At 35.6% G+C, this 17,851-nt stretch overlaps 1 protein-coding gene across 1 annotated transcript; it reads left to right on the top strand.

Moving 5' to 3' along the window:
- Positions 1–2,460: 2,460 nt before the first annotated feature.
- Positions 2,461–6,162, top strand: LOC122579163. Its single transcript, XM_043751276.1, has 5 exons — positions 2,461–2,679; positions 3,356–5,036; positions 5,490–5,550; positions 5,641–5,864; positions 5,960–6,162. Exons 1-5 carry the CDS (start codon positions 2,562–2,564, stop codon positions 6,015–6,017), a joined length of 2,142 nt encoding a protein of 713 aa, XP_043607211.1. The 5' UTR covers positions 2,461–2,561; the 3' UTR covers positions 6,018–6,162.
- The last annotated feature ends 11,689 nt before the right edge of the window (positions 6,163–17,851 follow it).

Raw genomic sequence — 17,851 nt, 5'->3', positions numbered from 1 at the left:
TACCATATACGATTGCCAAAAAAATTTGATATGGCCTAAAAGTTTTAAAAACATTGACAAGATTAATTGATAAAAAGGAATACCGGTTGGAACTTCTTGTGTTTCGGGGATAGTTTCTTCATCATCGTCGCTCGGCAACTTGTCACGATAGGTATGTAAGAAAGGCTCGAACTCCGCCGTTTTAACGAATTCGTAATCCCGGATATGCAACGGCTGTGAACTATACCCATACAACGGTTGGGAACTAGCAGGTTGAGGGTAGTATGGTTGTGGATTCGATTGATGATGATGGACAGATGGTTGAGACACGCTTTGTGGAGGATTTGATGGTTGTGGGTGGTACACTGTTTGTTGAGGCACAAACCCACGCCCACGAGTCAACCCGATACGGCCACGACCTCGACTAGCATCATCAAATCCTCGACCTCTGTTCAAGCCGACTGCAACGTGTTTTTGCCTTCTTCGATCCATGATGAAAGTGTGATGAAAGAAATAACGACTAGTTTGAGTTTGTGAATGAAAAAGAAGGAGGGTGATATACAAGTAAAAATAACGGCCATAAAATCGAGCATGACGGCGGTGTACCCGCCGGGTTCCTGTCATGAAATCATCAACCCGCCTCACACTCCTTAACCCCTAACAATTTATGCTATTTAGTGATTTACTCAAGATTTCACATATGGAATCACATTTTTGTGAACAATTTTTTATTTACTTAGCTAACTTAAGGTCAAACTTGATTCGTCAAGGATTCAAGATTGTTTATGTTAACAACTAGAACTTAGATTATACGCTAACGAGAGTAAGTACCCGCGCGTTGCAGCGGTGAGATGGTGGGGGTGTGATAAGTCATAGAGTGTGATAGCCAAATGCCTTAACAGTACGGGTTCCGTCTTCGAATTTAAAAATTCTTCAAAAGTATATCGAATGACATCTCTAATGAAAGAGCATGAAATTTTAAGAACACCCATATAATTTTTTTAATTTATCGATGTACGGTTTTTGAGATAAAAGATTTTGAATGAATTGGAGGAATAAATGATTTATGGAGGAGAGAGAGAAAAAATGATTGGCTGAGATTTGAGGAGAGAGAAAGAGTGGTAGGTAAATATAGAATTGATATATGGGTATTTTAAGAAAGTAAATGTTGAAACTTAAAATGTAAATAAGGATATCTGCTTTATAATATAGTATAGTATAGATAGTATAGATATAGATAATCTTAAATGTTGTGTACCTATTTGACTACATGTTGTTATCAAACACATTATTGTCCTCAGTCCGCACTCATGGAAGGAAGACCCAAGAGTCTTGTAACTTGTAAGTTGGATTTTACTTGTTCCTTCTCCTCATCAATAGATGCATTAGAGTTTAGAGCTTGTGTTTGAATCTTTGGTTTATTCTTTACGCTAAAGATTTAAGTGTATAAAACAACTACAAGCAAAATTAATCAACTATCAACGTCTTAACACGAGATCTAAAAAGGTGCAATAAGCAGTTAACATATCTTAAGGTCGTGGTTTGTAGTAGTTTTTTTTTTCATAAGCATTCTTATACTTTGCATAAATAAAATTTGAAAATATTCTAATGAAAAAAAGTTAAGATTGTACTACATTTGTAACCTTAGAAGTAACATCGAACATAATAATTGACAATCTTTCAATGTTGTACCTGTATACAACTTCATGCTACTTTCATAAATATAACAAAATGATGCAACTTAAAATCAAACACCATAGATAGGTAGCTATATTTGTCTGGAAAGAAAAAATAAAATAAAATGTGTATAGTCCTCCCACTTCGCTTTCGGCTGACAAAGAAGCTTGAGCTACAAAAGCACATCTTCTTACCAATCTTTACCTTTAACTTTATCAAAGTAACTTTCATTTAAACATTCATATAGATATATCATCTTTGTATGTATACATTTTTTTATGCTACGATGTCGTTTCACAACTTTATCCTCTTTTGATCAAATGAAGAAGAAACGGTTTCAGAAAAATGGGCCCCAATATGATTCCTTCCCTCCAAACTTTTCATTGGAATACGTTATTTATATATATCAACACACGCTTTTTTTTACCCATTCACTCAGTCTCAATCCAAGCAACGACAACAACACCAACAGCAACACCAACTTTTTGTTTTATTCTTGTGTAGTTATCTCACTAGCTTCTATTTTTATACCCCATGAAGAAAGTTTCAATCTTTACTTATATTATAACTGTTTTTTGTTGATTACAATGGGGTTTGAACAAGTCTTTTATATGGGTGTCTTGTTATTTTTTTAATCCCCATGAAGAAAGTTTCAAGCTTTGCTAGTTTTATTACAGTTTTTGTTGATAACAATGTGTTTTGAACAATTATTTTTTTATGGGTTTGTTGTAATTTTTAAAACCCATAAAGAAAGTTTCAATCTTTACTTTTTTTGCTGAAAGCAATGGGTTTTGAACAAGTCTTTTCTATGGATTTTTTTTTGTAACTTTGAATAATTTCAGTTTGGTTTGATGAATTTTTGATTTGAGTGTGTTAGTAAAATAACATTTTAGTTGGTAAGGAAGATGGAGGAAGAAGGTACAAAGGTGAGACTGGTTCGTTGCCCTAAATGTGAAAATCTTCTTCCTGAGCTGACTGAGTATGCTGTGTACCAGTGTGGAGGTTGTGGTGCAGTTCTTAGAGGTAATTTTTCAAATCTTTTTTTCCTTTTCTATCCTGAATACCATGTACATTTGAGTTTTTTACCCTGATTACGTATAAAAAATTATTGTGTTTGTCTGTTTAATTATGTGTATAAGACTTTGATTGCCAAGTGAGGGTTTAAGTACAAAATGTGTAATAATTCTGTTAATTGCTAAAATAAACATGTTAATTGCATAGAATTTTTAGAAATAGTTTGTTGTTAGAACTTAGAACCCACTCCAAAGTAACAACAATGTGAATATTGAATTCCATAAGTGAAGATTTGATCTTTGCAAACTAAAAATCATATCATAGGTATTGAACTCTGTTTTGACATTGAGACGATTTGATACGGGTAGTAACAATTTAGTACTGTTATACTTGCAAGCACTTTGATATGTGTTTGTCTGTGTATGTTTGTAGCAGTTCATATCACTATGCAAAATGACCCCTCCATAGGCATTAAGGATTTTGTGCATGTGTGTGTAATTTTTTATTTATTTAATGTTATGTGAATTACTGATCATGGATTTGGTAATGTTATAGTTATACGTGTATACGTGCATATTTTCTCCTAGTTTAGTTCACTAATATGGTCTGCAAGTGCTCTTATAAACAGAAATTCTCGAAAGATATGTGTTTATGTGTAATTCGCGTTATATTTTCATTGAAGCAGGAAAACAGTCGACTCCAGCCAGTGAAAAAAGACCAGTAGAAATATCGGATAATGAAAGTGGTAAAAGGGTGGAACCATCCATGAAAGAAAAAGTTAGTCTAGAGTCTAGTTCTCGAATTGAGGGAGAACATGATGAATTTGGGGTTGGTAGAAGAAAGGGTAGAACACCGCGTGAAAAAATTCCACACTTCACTGCTAGCTCTTCATCTAGAAAAGAGAAACGTGGGATTTTCACTGATTCTGATCAAAGTAGGAGAAGAAGGCTTGATTTTGACCAAAGCAAATATGATGTGTCAAGTGAATCTCAAGAACTTGGACACCCATATGGACCCATTAGGTCAAGGCCGGTCGGGATTCATAGAAATGCAAGTACAGTTGAAAAGGGTAGATTTGGAAATTTACCATATTCAAATGATGGTCCTTCGAGTTCTCACTTAAGTTGCTTTAATAGCTTTGGTGATCATAACACAAACCATGATGGTTTACACGAGCCCTCGAGGGTTCATGATTTAGAAAATGATAGAGCAGAACTTCTTAAGAAGCTTGATGAGTTAAGATCTCAACTTAGCAGATCATGCACTATGGCCGAAAACCCAAATGGACGATTAAACAATCCATATCCCTGGCAACATCAACCTCCACTGATGCCACGCCAGCCCCAACATCATCAATATTTACCTCGAACATACCATGATCCTTTTGGTTATAATCAAGAACCGATTCTTCACCGATCCTCATGCTCTTGTTCACAATGTTACAACATGAACTGGCAGCCAATTCCTCCAAATGTACGTCCTCTTCCCTCTTTTAACAGTCAACCTGAACATATGACTTACGGTCCCTGCCAGCTGCCACGTCGTCATTTAGGTTCTCTTGATTTTGGAAATGGTAGTTTTGGTAGAAGATATCCACGAAGAAGGGTGATTCTAAGTCATGGAGGTGAACATGTGTCTCGTCCTGTATTGGGTGGAGCCCCATTTATAAGCTGTTGTAATTGTTTTGAGTTGCTGAAAATACCTAAAAAGCTTACACTGTTGGAAAAGAATAGTCCCAAGATGATGAGATGTGCAGTTTGTTCTGCTTTAATATCATTGAGACTTGAGGATAAGAAAATCATTGCTTCAGTTTCTTCACCTATTATACCAAACACAAAGAAAAAGTCAAACATAAGCCCTCATAGCTCTCTTGATTATGATAAAATTGGCTATAATTTTCAGTTGACAGATACTGAACCAAATTTATCAACCAGTGGAGCTGAAAAGAGTGAGGAGCAAAGCCCTGACAGTGTAATAGAAAGTCAAAATGGAAATTTGAGTAAAATTCAAAACAACGAGTTTACTAAAAGTCAAAGAACCGATCAAGAAAGGGTGATTGTTGATCAGTCTGTACACAATAAGAAATCTTTGAAAGATGCATTGGTTGCCACTGAGATAGATGTTTCTTTAACCGAGTATTTGAATTGCGATGTTAGTAGAGAAGATGATCAATCAAGGAACAAAAAAGGAGGGAATGATTCTTTTTTTGCGGGTTTGATAAAAAAGAGACTTAAAGACTTTTCAAGATCAAGCAGTGGTGTAGACAAGTTAAGGTCTGATGTTTTTGTGAATGGACATCTCTTGACCGATCGGAAAGTAAAAAAGGCTGAGAAGTTAGCAGGGCCGATTCATCCAGGAGAGTACTGGTTAGTATAACTTATATGAGTTATTTCTATGAAAATAGGCGCATTCTTTGATTTTTGAAGTTTAACTTATTACTTATAAATACAAATTGGATATGAATTTTATTATACAGCCAACACATGTATCCTTTTGCTTATGTTTATTGTTATACTATTTAGGCTTTTTTGTTAACTTGAGATTCTAAAATCTTGAACTTAAAAATTGGCATGTTTGACCTCAAAAGTCAAAGTACAGTTCTTTTGGACTCCTGAGTTCAAGCCCATCTGTAATATCCTGAATTCCTGATCTGTTATCACAATGTTCTAACACCACCATTCTTCCATTTGTGTCATTTGTCAATCCAAGAAAACTTCAAGATTTAAACAAGAAAAACAGTCCTTTTGACCTCAAAAGTCATATTGTAGCTCTTGCTTAACATAACCACAGTAACCGTAATATACTTCTTATTCAACCAGGTATGATTCCTTAGCTGGATTCTGGGGAGTGATGAACCAGCCTTGCCTTGGCATTATCCCTGTAAGATCGTTTTCTTGACCTTTTAAGTTCAGCTCGTTTCAATTTGTTTATTTGACTTCAAAAGTCAATCTGACCGTCACCATTTTACAGCCATTTATCGAAGAATTTGACCATCCACTGCCTAAAAACTGTGCTGCTGGGAACACAGGAGTTTTTGTGAATGGGCGAGAACTTAACCAGAAAGATTTAGATCTTCTTGCGGGCAGAGGTCTACCTACAACTAAAGATAGGTCTTATATCATTGACATTTCTGGTAAAGTTATAGATGAAGACACAAACGAAGAACTAGAGGGTCTTGGCAAGCTTGCTCCAACGTAAATTTTGACTTCCTATCGATTACAATCTAACCTTTCTTGGTATTCTTTTTGGGTCTAAGTGTCTAACACATTTTCTTTATTCTCTTGAACAGGGTTGAAAGGGTAAAGCATGGTTTTGGCATGAAAGTCCCCAAAACTATTTCGAAATGAAACAACTTGTAGAGTTGTAGGTGTTGATGCATATTTCAGCTTTTAAGATAGTCCAAGTAAAGAAGTTTACATATGTGCGGTTTGTGATCTTTTATGCAGTAAATGTAAAGTTACGATATATATGCAATTTTTATTTTTACTTAAATATATAGCATATGCTTGTTTAGGCTGTATCCATTTGAGTCACACTTGTTTTAAAAATGTTATTTTTTTGGCTTTTAAGTTATAAATATAAATACAGGCTTGTGTTGGTAGAGGAGATGAGAGATGGGTCAGGGTCTCAGGGATGTGAAAACTGAAAAGGACATATATTCATTTATATTTTGTAGTGATCAATATAATCAATTTATATCTACCACATTAGATGAAGATATCATATAGTCATATACCATTCTGTTTGTTTCAATTTATGTATCTAGGCGTTGAATTATTATGTCATGGACTAGAAAGAAAAAGCGAAGAAAAAGAAAATACTTTTAGGGAGTTAAATAATGTGAACATAACTTGTCTTATAGTTAGATTTTCGTGTATCTCTTGGCATGGCATTGCTCAGTATCAGCTTAGTAACCCAAAATCGCGGAGACTAATGAAATCGAATGGGATCAAGGGATGAAGCCTACTGTTTTTGTATATTACTCATTGGTTTTGCAAAATATATTAGTTATATTAGTATACATGTAGTATTAGGATTAACTATAAACGGTTTTAGAGGCATACTTTGAGTTCAAGTTACAAACTCAAAACCAGGTTTAGGTAGATATGAACTCGGGAATATAGTTATGTTATAATGAACTTGGTTTTCTGTTTGAACAAGCAAGGAAGCAGTAACTAGGGGGTGTATTGCGATCAGCTCGTAAGGGGTGTTTGTGGTTCTTGTCCATTCAGCTAGAGACTAGGGAGAAATAGGCAAGGATTGTTAGGGGTCAATACTTACAGTTTTGTGAGCATACAAACCGTTAAGGAAGGCTGTGGAAGTTCCAAAGTTCGACCAAGGGTGATAATCGAGGTGTTGCTAGCTTACGGTTTGGGTTCCTTGTTATCTCAAAGAGGCAAAGGTTATCTCACAGGGTTTAAAATTATAGCAGGTTTCTTGTTCTGTTCGGGTTTGTTTTATATGGAAGTTTTGCTCCATTCTCAGATACTCTACTGGTCACGTTTGGTTAATTTTGATCTTCAATGTCTAATTCTGTGTTCACTGTATTGGGCTAGGGGATCTCTAATTCTGTGTTCACCGTATTGGGCCAGGGGATCTAATTGTTTGGGACGTTGGGGTTAAAATCTTATGGATGTGTGGTGAATCATGTATTCATGTTTGGTCATTTATAATTGTTTAGCAGTTCAGATTGTTAACTACTTAACTAGCACCTTTTTTAAGTCTATGTTCATTTCCATAAATCATATTTTTATCTTATATATTATATAAAGGAAATGGTACATCAACTAAAAAAAAAATTTAGAGTCACGAAATGTAATGAAATATGTGTTAATCTATACTATATTATAAAGCAAATTTCTACTAGATTTTCAACATCGAACTTGAAATTTTCAATATTGATTTTAAGTATTTCCTCAAAATACCCCTCCTATCTATTCAATATTTACCTAAAATAACTATAATACCTTTTCTCTGTCCTCAAATCTCAACCAATCATTTTTTTTTTCTCTCCTCCATAAATCATTTATTCCTCCAATTCATTCAAAATCTTTTATCTCAAAAACCGTACATCGATAAATTATAAAAATTGTATGGGTGTTTTTAAAATTTCATGCTCTTTCATAGAGATGTCATTCGATATACTTTCGACAAAATTTTAAATCCGACGGCGGAGCCCGTACGGCTAAGGCATTTGACTATCATACTCTATGACATATCAACTCCTATAACCTATCACATTCTATGACCTAGGTATCACCACCACTATCGCATGTGAATTTGTAAGGTTTTGGTTGTTTTATTATGCCTCTGTCAATGTTTATATAGAAATGACATATCCAGATTACCTTAAAATTATAAGATAATGATGACTTATGGAGTTATACAAAATTTATTTAATACTTTTATTTTCTTTACATGTTAACATTTTATGATTAAAAAAATTTCTAAACCAATTTTCTAAAAAATTAATTATTTTTATTTATTTATGTTTCTGCTAGAAACTAAATTGTCATCTTATTACTAAAACTCCAAAAATCTGATAATAAATGTTCTTAATTAAATGCATGAGACATCTATACTCTTTTATAATAATTATCAACTATTATTTTTTGGAAAGTGTTAGAAAATAGTTAGATACAAAAGTACTAAATTACCCTTAATAAATTATCATTATGGAAAAAGTTTTTATAAATTACCAAATTTGCTTTTAATTAATTAATTTACACTCTAAACTTTTATTTTAATAATTAACAATTTAAGTCTTTATCTTTTAAAATATTTCACTCTTACCTTTACATAAACCTACATCACTTGACACTGCCACCACCAATAATTCCGTCACCAATCAACACTACTAGATCGTCGTCTCCGCCATCGTCGCCGCATTGTGCGGGTATCATGGTAGTATGTATTAGTTAAAATTATACAGATCTAACAACCCTGCATTAAGTAAGACTATGATATAAACTATTGAAATCTTGTTATTAACATATCTTAAATTATTATCTAGTGACAATGACAATATCATATACTCGTACAACTTTGTTCTTTTAATGAAATTAATAAACAAATGATAAAATTAGCTAGAGTGGTTGGCTGGTCTTGTACTTTTGTGAGTGGTGAATGGTCACTAGTTATTCAGTGAACGAGTGCCATGATTGACGTTAACACCGTAAATTATTGAATGTGTCAGTCGATTCTCATTAACCACAAATAAGGAATATATACACGAACACCCTAACTAATTAGGAAATACAATCATGACAATTTACAATCATAATCTATTCTATATATATATACACACGTCTAATAGTCCCCCGCAGTTGCAGTGGTAGTAGAACGAACACAAAGACTGGACTTGAATTGATTAAACAGCTTTTTAGGAAGTCCTTTAGTAAAGATGTCGGCATATTGGTAATCAGCTGGAATGTGTAAGACTCTAATAGCTCCAATACGAACCTTTTCTCGAACAAAATGTATATCAATCTCCACATGTTTGGTACGCTGATGTTGCACAGGATTACCAGAGAGATAAACGGCAGACACATTATCACAAAAAATGAGGGTGGCCTCACGAGTGGGAAGGTGAAGCTCAAGAAGAAGATTGCGAAGCCAACATGTTTCAGCTGTGGCATTTGCCACCCTCGATATTCTGCCTCAGCACTAGATCTTGATACAGTGTGTTGTTGTTTAGAGGACCACGAAATCAAATTATCACCCAAGAAAACACAATAACCCGACGTGGAACTCCTAGAGTCGGGACACCCCCCCAGTCAACGTCAGAGTAAGCAGTTAATCGAGTAGACTTGGAGGGACGAATATGGAGGACATTGTCTGATGTGCCTTTAAGATAGCGCAAAATTCGCTTTAAGTAATTGAAATGAGGTTCCTTGGGAGCATGCATGTAGAGGCATACCTGTTGTACCGCATAGGATATATCGAGTCGTGTAAAAGTGAGGTATTGTAGGGCACCAGCGAGACTGCAGTACAAGGTGGCATCAGGTAAAAGAGCACCGGTTTGAGCACTGAGTTTAGAACCAGTGTCGCATGGGGTGCTGCATGGTTTACAATGGGACATATTCGCACGTGCAAGAATGTCGTGCACATAGGATTCTTGAGAAAGTTGAAGACCGTTGGAGGTGCGGGTGACATGAATGCCGAGGAAATGATGAAGATTGCCCAAATCAGTCATTGCAAACTCACTTGAAAGTAACTTCAGAATATGTGAGAGTAGCCCAGTGTCTAATGCAGTGAGTAGAATATCATCAACATAAAGTAGTAAATAAGCAGTGCATGTACCCTTCCGATAGACAAACAAGGACTGGTCACAATTAGTAGGTGAAAAACCGCACTTGGTAATAAAAGTTGCAAATCGATGATACCAGGCTCGCGGGGCCTGTTTAAGACCATATAAAGATTTCTGCAACCGACATACAAATGATGGATTAGTTTTGTCAACAAAGCCGGGAGGTTGATGCATATACACGGTTTCATTGAGGTCACCATGTAGAAAAGCGTTTTTCACATCAAGTTGATGAATAGGCCATTGGCGAGAAACCGCAATGCTAAGGACTGTCCGTATGGTAGCCGGCTTAACCACGGGACTAAAAGTGTCAAAACAGTCGATACCAACCCGTTGTGACTTACCATTAACAACTAAGCGAGCTTTATACCTTTTTAACCTGCCATCCGCATGAAACTTATGGCGGTATAGCCACATGCACTGAATAATATGAGCATTAGAAGGTCTAGGAACCAACTCCCAAGTTTTATTTTCCATTAAAGCCCCATATTCATCATCCATGGCCTGTTTCCAATTTGGATCAGTTAACGCGGATTTGTAGGATTTGGGCAATGGTGAAATAGTGGGTGGAATGGTGGTGTGCAAGTTCAATGGAACTTTCGGTTTGATAATTCCCGCTTTCAGGCGAGTGGTCATGGGATGTACATTAACTGGTTGTGGAGGCGGTGTCGGTGGCAACGGGGTTGGTGTCAGAATGTTTGGGGATGAGGGTAAGGTGTTACTTTGTGGAGTGACAGGAGGTGAGTTGGTTGGAGAAGGTGTAGGCAAATGTGATGAGGGTGTGGATGGGATAGGGGTTGTTGTAAAGGAGTGGGGGTGAGTGAAAATGGGGGTGGAAAGATCGTGTTCGAAAGGCGAGTAGTCAACAGGTGATTGATGTTGTGAAAATGGGAACATGGTTTCATCAAATGTGACATGGCGAGAGAAGATTGTTTTACCGGTTAGGAGATTAAGGCATTTGTATCCGCGGTAATCAGCAGGGTACCCGAGAAAGACACAAAAAGAAGACCTTGGTGCAAGTTTATGTGGTCTGGTGGACGATTGGTTTGGGAAGCATGCACATCCAAACACGCAAAGGTGATCATACTCTGGATGGCGGAGATACAAGGCGGAAGTTGGTGTGTGATTATTTAAGAGCTTGGTGGGGAGAATATTGTGAAGATAAACAGCTGTGTGGCCTGCCTCGACCCAATTGTGACAACCGTCGTCAAACGATTTTTGTGAGGGTCAATGGTGGTCAATTTCGGTCAACCCTAGTGAGATGGAAGAACAAAAACCCTAACCTAACCCTAATTCACCCATTTCTTCCTCCCACTTTCACACACACTCCTCCCTCTCTTCTCTCTTCCTCTCACAGCCGCCCCATCCCCTTTTCCTTTCAATTCGGCCACCACACTCCACCATCAACCACCAGTAGAACCGCCACTCCACCACCACCGAACCACCATCAATCATCTCCTTCTTCTTATTTTCTTTGAGTTTGTGGTAAGATTTGCATAGATACGTGTATTGAATCGGTTGCTCTTCATCAAAATCGTAATTTTTCCTTATATATATATAAATCGCGGCTATATATGTATATGTATTTAAATCCGATTTCTTTTTCTTACACATATATATATTCAAAATTTGTACATTATATATATATATATATCATTCGGATTTGAGTATGTTTATGTACATATAGATCCGGAAAGTTTACAAAAAAAATATATATAAACCGGTTTTGTTTATGAAAACATGAAGGGAATTCGAAAAGTGCTACGTTTATATACATTATTCGGTTTTGGTGTATGAATACGAGTATATATGTGAGAAATCATTGTAAATCCGGAATGTTAAACCCAAGATCTTCTTGAATCCGAAGACCTTGGACCGAAATCCTTTAGATCCGGAAAGTTCATACTATTTTCTACACATTTCGGTTATATATATATGTATGTATAGCTATAGATCCGAAAATTTATACCCGAAATCCTTCAAGACCCGAAAAGAAAAGATCCGAAATCCCTTGAATTCAAAAAGTTTCTATCCAAAATCTTGTTCTTGTCAAGATTTGATATGTTCTTTGTATTTTCGGTTCATGAGTTCATGAATATATACGAATTTAATTAAAATCGAGTTTATATATGACTTTTGAATGTTTTCGGTTAGATCTAGGTTAGATCCGAGTTGTAGTCGCATGTATCACTTTGAAATCTTGTTCCTTTCTTCTTTGCGGTCGGATCTAGACTTGTTTGTGATTTTTTCGTTTTGGTCAACGCCGGTCAAACATCGGTCAAAGGGCAGATTTATAACTTTTCTATTTTGGTCCTTTTGGTAAATTAAGTTGAGTTATTTTTTTGGGTATTATTGGATCTTTGGGCTAAAAATGAGATTAAGTTGTAATTTAGTCAAAAATTAAAGTATTTAAACAAAGTTAAATTATATATTAATTAATTTGACCCATGTTTATAATTAAATTCCAATTTTCATAATTATGAAATTAATATGGATATATATATATATACATAAAGACTTATTAGACATAACTATATATATACAAGAATTAAATAGATATGGACATATGTATATATATAAGAATTAAAATTTATATGGACATATGACTATACATACATATATATATATATATATATATATATAAAGACTTTATAAGGACTAAATAAATTATACATTTGTATAATAATAATCGATGACTTATCGGACTTCACATATTTTATAATGACATTCCATATAAATAGTTGACAAGATATAAACATTACGAATGTGACATTATTAAAAGAAGCATTTTACATGGGCGATTTATAAGGACAATAAGACTATTATAAATATTATGACATTTGACGAGACATAATGGCATTTCCCAAGACACTAGTATAAGACATGGACTTGTGCAATTAATTAATTTCTTATGGAGTGACTTGTGAACAATGTAGGACTGTTGGGCAGATAGTGAGCTTGTTTCGAGTGTATCTGACTGTTCGTGTTCTTGTTCGTTGATCTAGAGTATTTATACTTGTGCTGCTTTCAGGTGAGTTTCGTAGCCCCTCTTTTTACATGTTTTGGGGTGAAAAGTATACTTGTTCTTTTTAAACAGTTTTGTCGATTTCTGTTTATGTTCAGTATTGAGCTTGTGCATATAGAGTTACTTATGTCATTTGACGTGCTTCTGTCTTGTTGTATGTATGTGATTATGTGTATGTTGTTGTGCTTAATGACGTGCTTTTTGTATGTATTGGAGACTTGAGACTTTGAGACTTTGGACTAAGGCAGGTACCGTAAAGCCGGACTTTGAGACATTGAGACATTTGGGCTTATTATGACGTAACTCTGCTCGTTATATATTGAACTATTACTTGTTTAGACTTAAAAGAATCGACAAAAGACTTATTTCTTTTACTAGACTTTGACATAAAACCTACGAACTCACCAACCTTTGTGTTGACACATATCAGGGACAGCAGCTATTTTAAAGACTGCTATGCTAGGCTGAACTTCGGAGATTAGTGCTCTTTATTAATTGTTAGACGTTAAGGCTACATGCCTTGAATTATTTCTTTTTGAGCTTGGTTGTAATAAGCTATTTTAACACTGTCATGACTTGAACTCATACTTTCGGGAATATATTTATTATATTCTATTTCATTTAGCAATATCTATGTAATTTCATGTCGTGCTGTACTTTTCATGACACCTCATGTTTCCGCCAACGGTGGGGTGTTACACAATATGGAGGGGGTATAGAGGCGTGAGTTAAAATGGAGAGCATAATTTCATTGATGTGACGTATCATTCTTTCGGCTCTACCATTCTGTTGAGAAGTATGTGGGCAAGAAAACCGAAATAGTAAACCATTTGAGGATGCAAAGGTTTTAAATTGATTGTTATCAAACTCACCGCCGTTGTCACACTGGAAAGATTTAATGGGCAAGTGAAATTGTGTTTTAATATAGGTGAAGAATTTGGTGAATTTGTCTATAGTTTCTGATTTGTATCGAAGAGGAAACACCCATGTGTAATTTGTATAATCATCAATCAATATCATGTAATACTTATAGCCTGTGTTAGATGTAACAGGGGATGTCCACAAGTCACAATGCACAATATCAAAAGGTAAAAGAGTAACCGAAGTAGAAATGGAAAAAGGTAAACGTTTATGTTTAGCAATTTGACAAGAGTTGCAAAACAAACGATGTGTCTTATTACAAAAAATAAATTTATTTGAAGCTAAAAAATCAATGACAGAAACTCCCGGGTGGCCTAGTCGATGATGCCAGGAGTCAGGAGCATAAGCAGCAAAAACAGAGGGTGTGACACGAGTAGGAGCGGTGACAGGATAAAGATGACTGTCACTGTCGTGACGACTCAAAAGCTTCTTAGTCTTGAAATCCTTCACAGAGAAACCAAAAGGATCAAATTCAACGGATACATTGTTGTCAGTGGTAAACTTTCGAACCGATATAAGATTTTTAATGACATTTGGTGCATAAAGAACATGGTTTAAATGGAGATTATTTTGTTGGTTTGGGTAGTATGCGTGTCCTGATCCAAGAATGGGCATTTTTTGACCATTTCCAACTAAAATAGAGTTAATGGAACTAAAAGATGGAGAGTTTGCACATATACCTTGGTCTCGAGTTAGATGATCAGTGGCGCCTGAATCCATATTCCAGTCGGGTTCATCGGGAGTGACAGTTAAAGCTTGAAAGGCCTGTCCGATTTCAGTAGGTTCAAGAGGGTCAAGGTCTGTAATATGGGCCTGAGCAGATCTGTTGACGTTGGCCTGCTGTTTGTTTCCAACTTGGCGAGAAGTAGATGAAGCTTGTTGCGTCCATGGAATCTGTTGCCATGGGGCAGCCCACCCCGATTGAGTAGGATACGGGCAGGGTGGTGGAACCCAGCCAGAGCTCGGGCCACCATTAGAAGCCCACCAAGGAGGAGAAACCCAAGGTGGATTGGGACTCCAAGATCTGGTATTGTTGTAGAAACCGGGAGGGTTGTTATAGTTGCGAGTGTAGTTTTGGCGTGACGAACCATCTCGTTGCCATGAACCATTGTTGGGACGACGCTGATTAGAACGGTTCATGCCACGTGAGTCACGTTCACATCGAGGAGCAGGTGGGTCGGAGTGTGGCTGTTGAGACATATCAGGGACAGCAGCGGCTACAACAGATGGCTGACGGGCTTGTTGACGACGTTCTTCAGCATCAAGTAGGTTGATGGCTTCCTCCCATGATGGGAGATCCTTATACAATTGAGCAGCAACCACGTCATATTCAGGCGGAAGACCACTAACAAGTTGAATGATGAGTCGCTTAGTAGACACAGGTTGATCGACGTCGGCTAGTTGAGCTGAAATTTCTCAATGCTTTTGACAATAGTCATGGAGAGATGGCATGGATTTCAGGGTAAGGTTTGTGAAGGCTTTTTCAAGGGCAACAGCTCTTGGACCTTTGTTATTGAGGAAGATCTCCTTTAGTCGATTCCATGCTTCAAGAGCAGTGGACTCAGTTTCAAGAATGCGAACCAAAAGATCATCTGAAACGGTGGAATAGATCCACTGTAGTACTATAGCATCGATCTCAAGCCAGGAGGCTCGACGCGGATCATTGATCTTTGGCGGGAGAGTTCCATCGATATGGTCCAGAACCTTATACCCACAAGCATTCAACTGGAAAAGCTTGACCCATGAAGAGTAAGTTACTTTGCTACCGTCTAGGACTCGAACTTTGTTTTGAATGTTGGTGACGGTGTATACGGGGTGGAGAAGACCAGGAGAAACGAGGTTGGCACTCTTATCGTTCTTATTGCCAGAACCGTTTTCATCCTTGTCATTGTTATTACTTAAACCGGAGCCAGGAGTATCCATGGAAAAGAAGAAAGAGATGAAGAGGCCGTAGCCTTTAGGAAAAAGAAAAAGGGTTTGTTAGGGTTAACAATTTTGCTCTGATACCATATAAATTATTGAATGTCTCAGTCGATTCTCATTAACCATAAACAAGGAATATATACACGAGCACCCTAACTAATTAGGAAATACAATCATGACAATTTACAATCATGATCAATTATATATATATATACACGTCTAATAAACACGCTAATGTTATATATATACTTGATTATCTTGATCGTGAACATTGTTAATTATTAAACATTATAATAGACGTAATTGTTAATCATTTTTCTTAATAAATATATATAGAAATAGTAAGAACAGCATAGAAAGTGTTGCAAATTCAATTGATAAATGTATGTTTGGTTTTTCTTACAGGTTTTGATTTTGACTCAATGAAAATGACAAGTTTATAAGATTTTTCTCCTGAATTATCTGTTCATGGTTTACATCTTGTAGTCTAAGTTACACGCATATAAATATATATATATATATATATTTTAAAGGAAATGTATAATGTTTTTTATTTTATTTTAAAAAAGGTGTTAATTACCCGTAAATTTTGAAAAGTCTAACATACATTGTCTTAACATCGATCACGCTAGAGAGTTTCTTCGTGAATTAAATCTCTAATTTATAACATTTGATGAGAAACGCCTTAATCACTCATGAATAATTAAATATATATGAATAAACTCACTCGTCCTCAACATAAATAAAAATTACTGTGTGTATGTTATATTGCCCAAAGTTTATTTTAGTGGTAACGAGAGTAAGTACTCGTGCGTTGCGGCGGTGAGATGGTGGGGATGATAGGTCATAGAGTGTGATAGCCAAATGCGTTAGCCGTACGAGTTCCGCCCTCAGATTTAAAAATTCGTCGAAAGTATATCGAATGACATCTATAATGAAAGAACATGAAATTTTAAGAACACCCATATAATTTTTATAATTTATCGATGTACGGTTTTTGAGATCAAAAATTTTGAATGAATCGGAGGAATAAATGATTTATGGAGTAGAGAGAAAAAAAACGATTGGTTGAGATTTAAGGAGAGAGAAAATGTATTATAATTATTTTAGGTAAATATAAAATAGATAGTGGAGCATTTTAGGAATATAAATATTGAAACTTAAAATTTAGACAAAAGAATTTATTTTATAATATAGTATAGATTAGAAGCCTTATATGTCACTCTAAATCATTTTCGTATAAGTCACGTGAGTTATCTTTCCACCTACGCCTTTCAAGTTTTTTACATATCATGGAGATTTAAAAAGCATGTCATAGAATCATAGATAGACAAAACTAACTATAATTTTTGAGTAATCTATCATGTTAGACAATAACTTCAATGTTTTTTATGATTTTAATGTTGATTTTTTTTTACAAGACAGAAATTGATACTGTACATATCTATTTCAAATTAAGCTTTTATATCATATACTCTTATGCAAGGTTGGAGAACTCGTGACTCGGACTCGACTCGGCGAGGGGGGGGTCGGGAGTTTTTGGAGAATTGGACTCGACTCGGGGAGAACTCGGATTGGAATTTTACATATAAACATAAGTATTTTTGAAATTATATGTAATAGAACTTTAAAAATATATTCCAAACTTCAATTGTTAACATAATTGTTTAAAAACGGTAAGATAATAATTCAAAACTTGAAAGTTAAACGTATAATTAGTTGATAGAATCACGTTTCATCATCATTTTGTGTGTATCGAGGTAAGAGAACTTGTGACTTGGACTCGGCAAGTCAGGAGTTTATTTTGGGTTCTCTGCCGACTCGAGGGAGTTTTACAACCTTGCTCTTATGTAACAAATTTAACCATCAAGGATAAAAGATATTCAAATCTTTATCTTTATTTTTGATAAAAGAGGATCCCAAAACTAATCTCTCATAAAAAAATAACAGGTGGCAATATATCCCTTTACTTTCACTAATCTTCCGTCAAACGTATAAGACTTTGA

The sequence above is a fragment of the Erigeron canadensis genome, chromosome 8 (genome assembly GCF_010389155.1).
Source record: "Erigeron canadensis isolate Cc75 chromosome 8, C_canadensis_v1, whole genome shotgun sequence".
Lineage (NCBI taxonomy): Eukaryota > Viridiplantae > Streptophyta > Magnoliopsida > Asterales > Asteraceae > Erigeron > Erigeron canadensis.
This window is presented reverse-complemented; position numbering and strand designations above follow the sequence as displayed.

What these genes read in the sequence shown, in the direction of transcription:
- LOC122579163 (XM_043751276.1), top strand. Translation starts at nt 2,562, where the DNA reads ATGGAGGAAGAAGGTACAAAGGTGAGACTGGTTCGTTGCCCTAAATGT. An exon ending in ATTCATCCAGGAGAGTACTG is followed by an intron (nt 5,037 to 5,489) that starts GTTAGTATAACT and finishes TTATTCAACCAG; the next exon opens with GTATGATTCCTTAGCTGGAT. An exon ending in CTTGCCTTGGCATTATCCCT is followed by an intron (nt 5,551 to 5,640) that starts GTAAGATCGTTT and finishes ACCATTTTACAG; the next exon opens with CCATTTATCGAAGAATTTGA.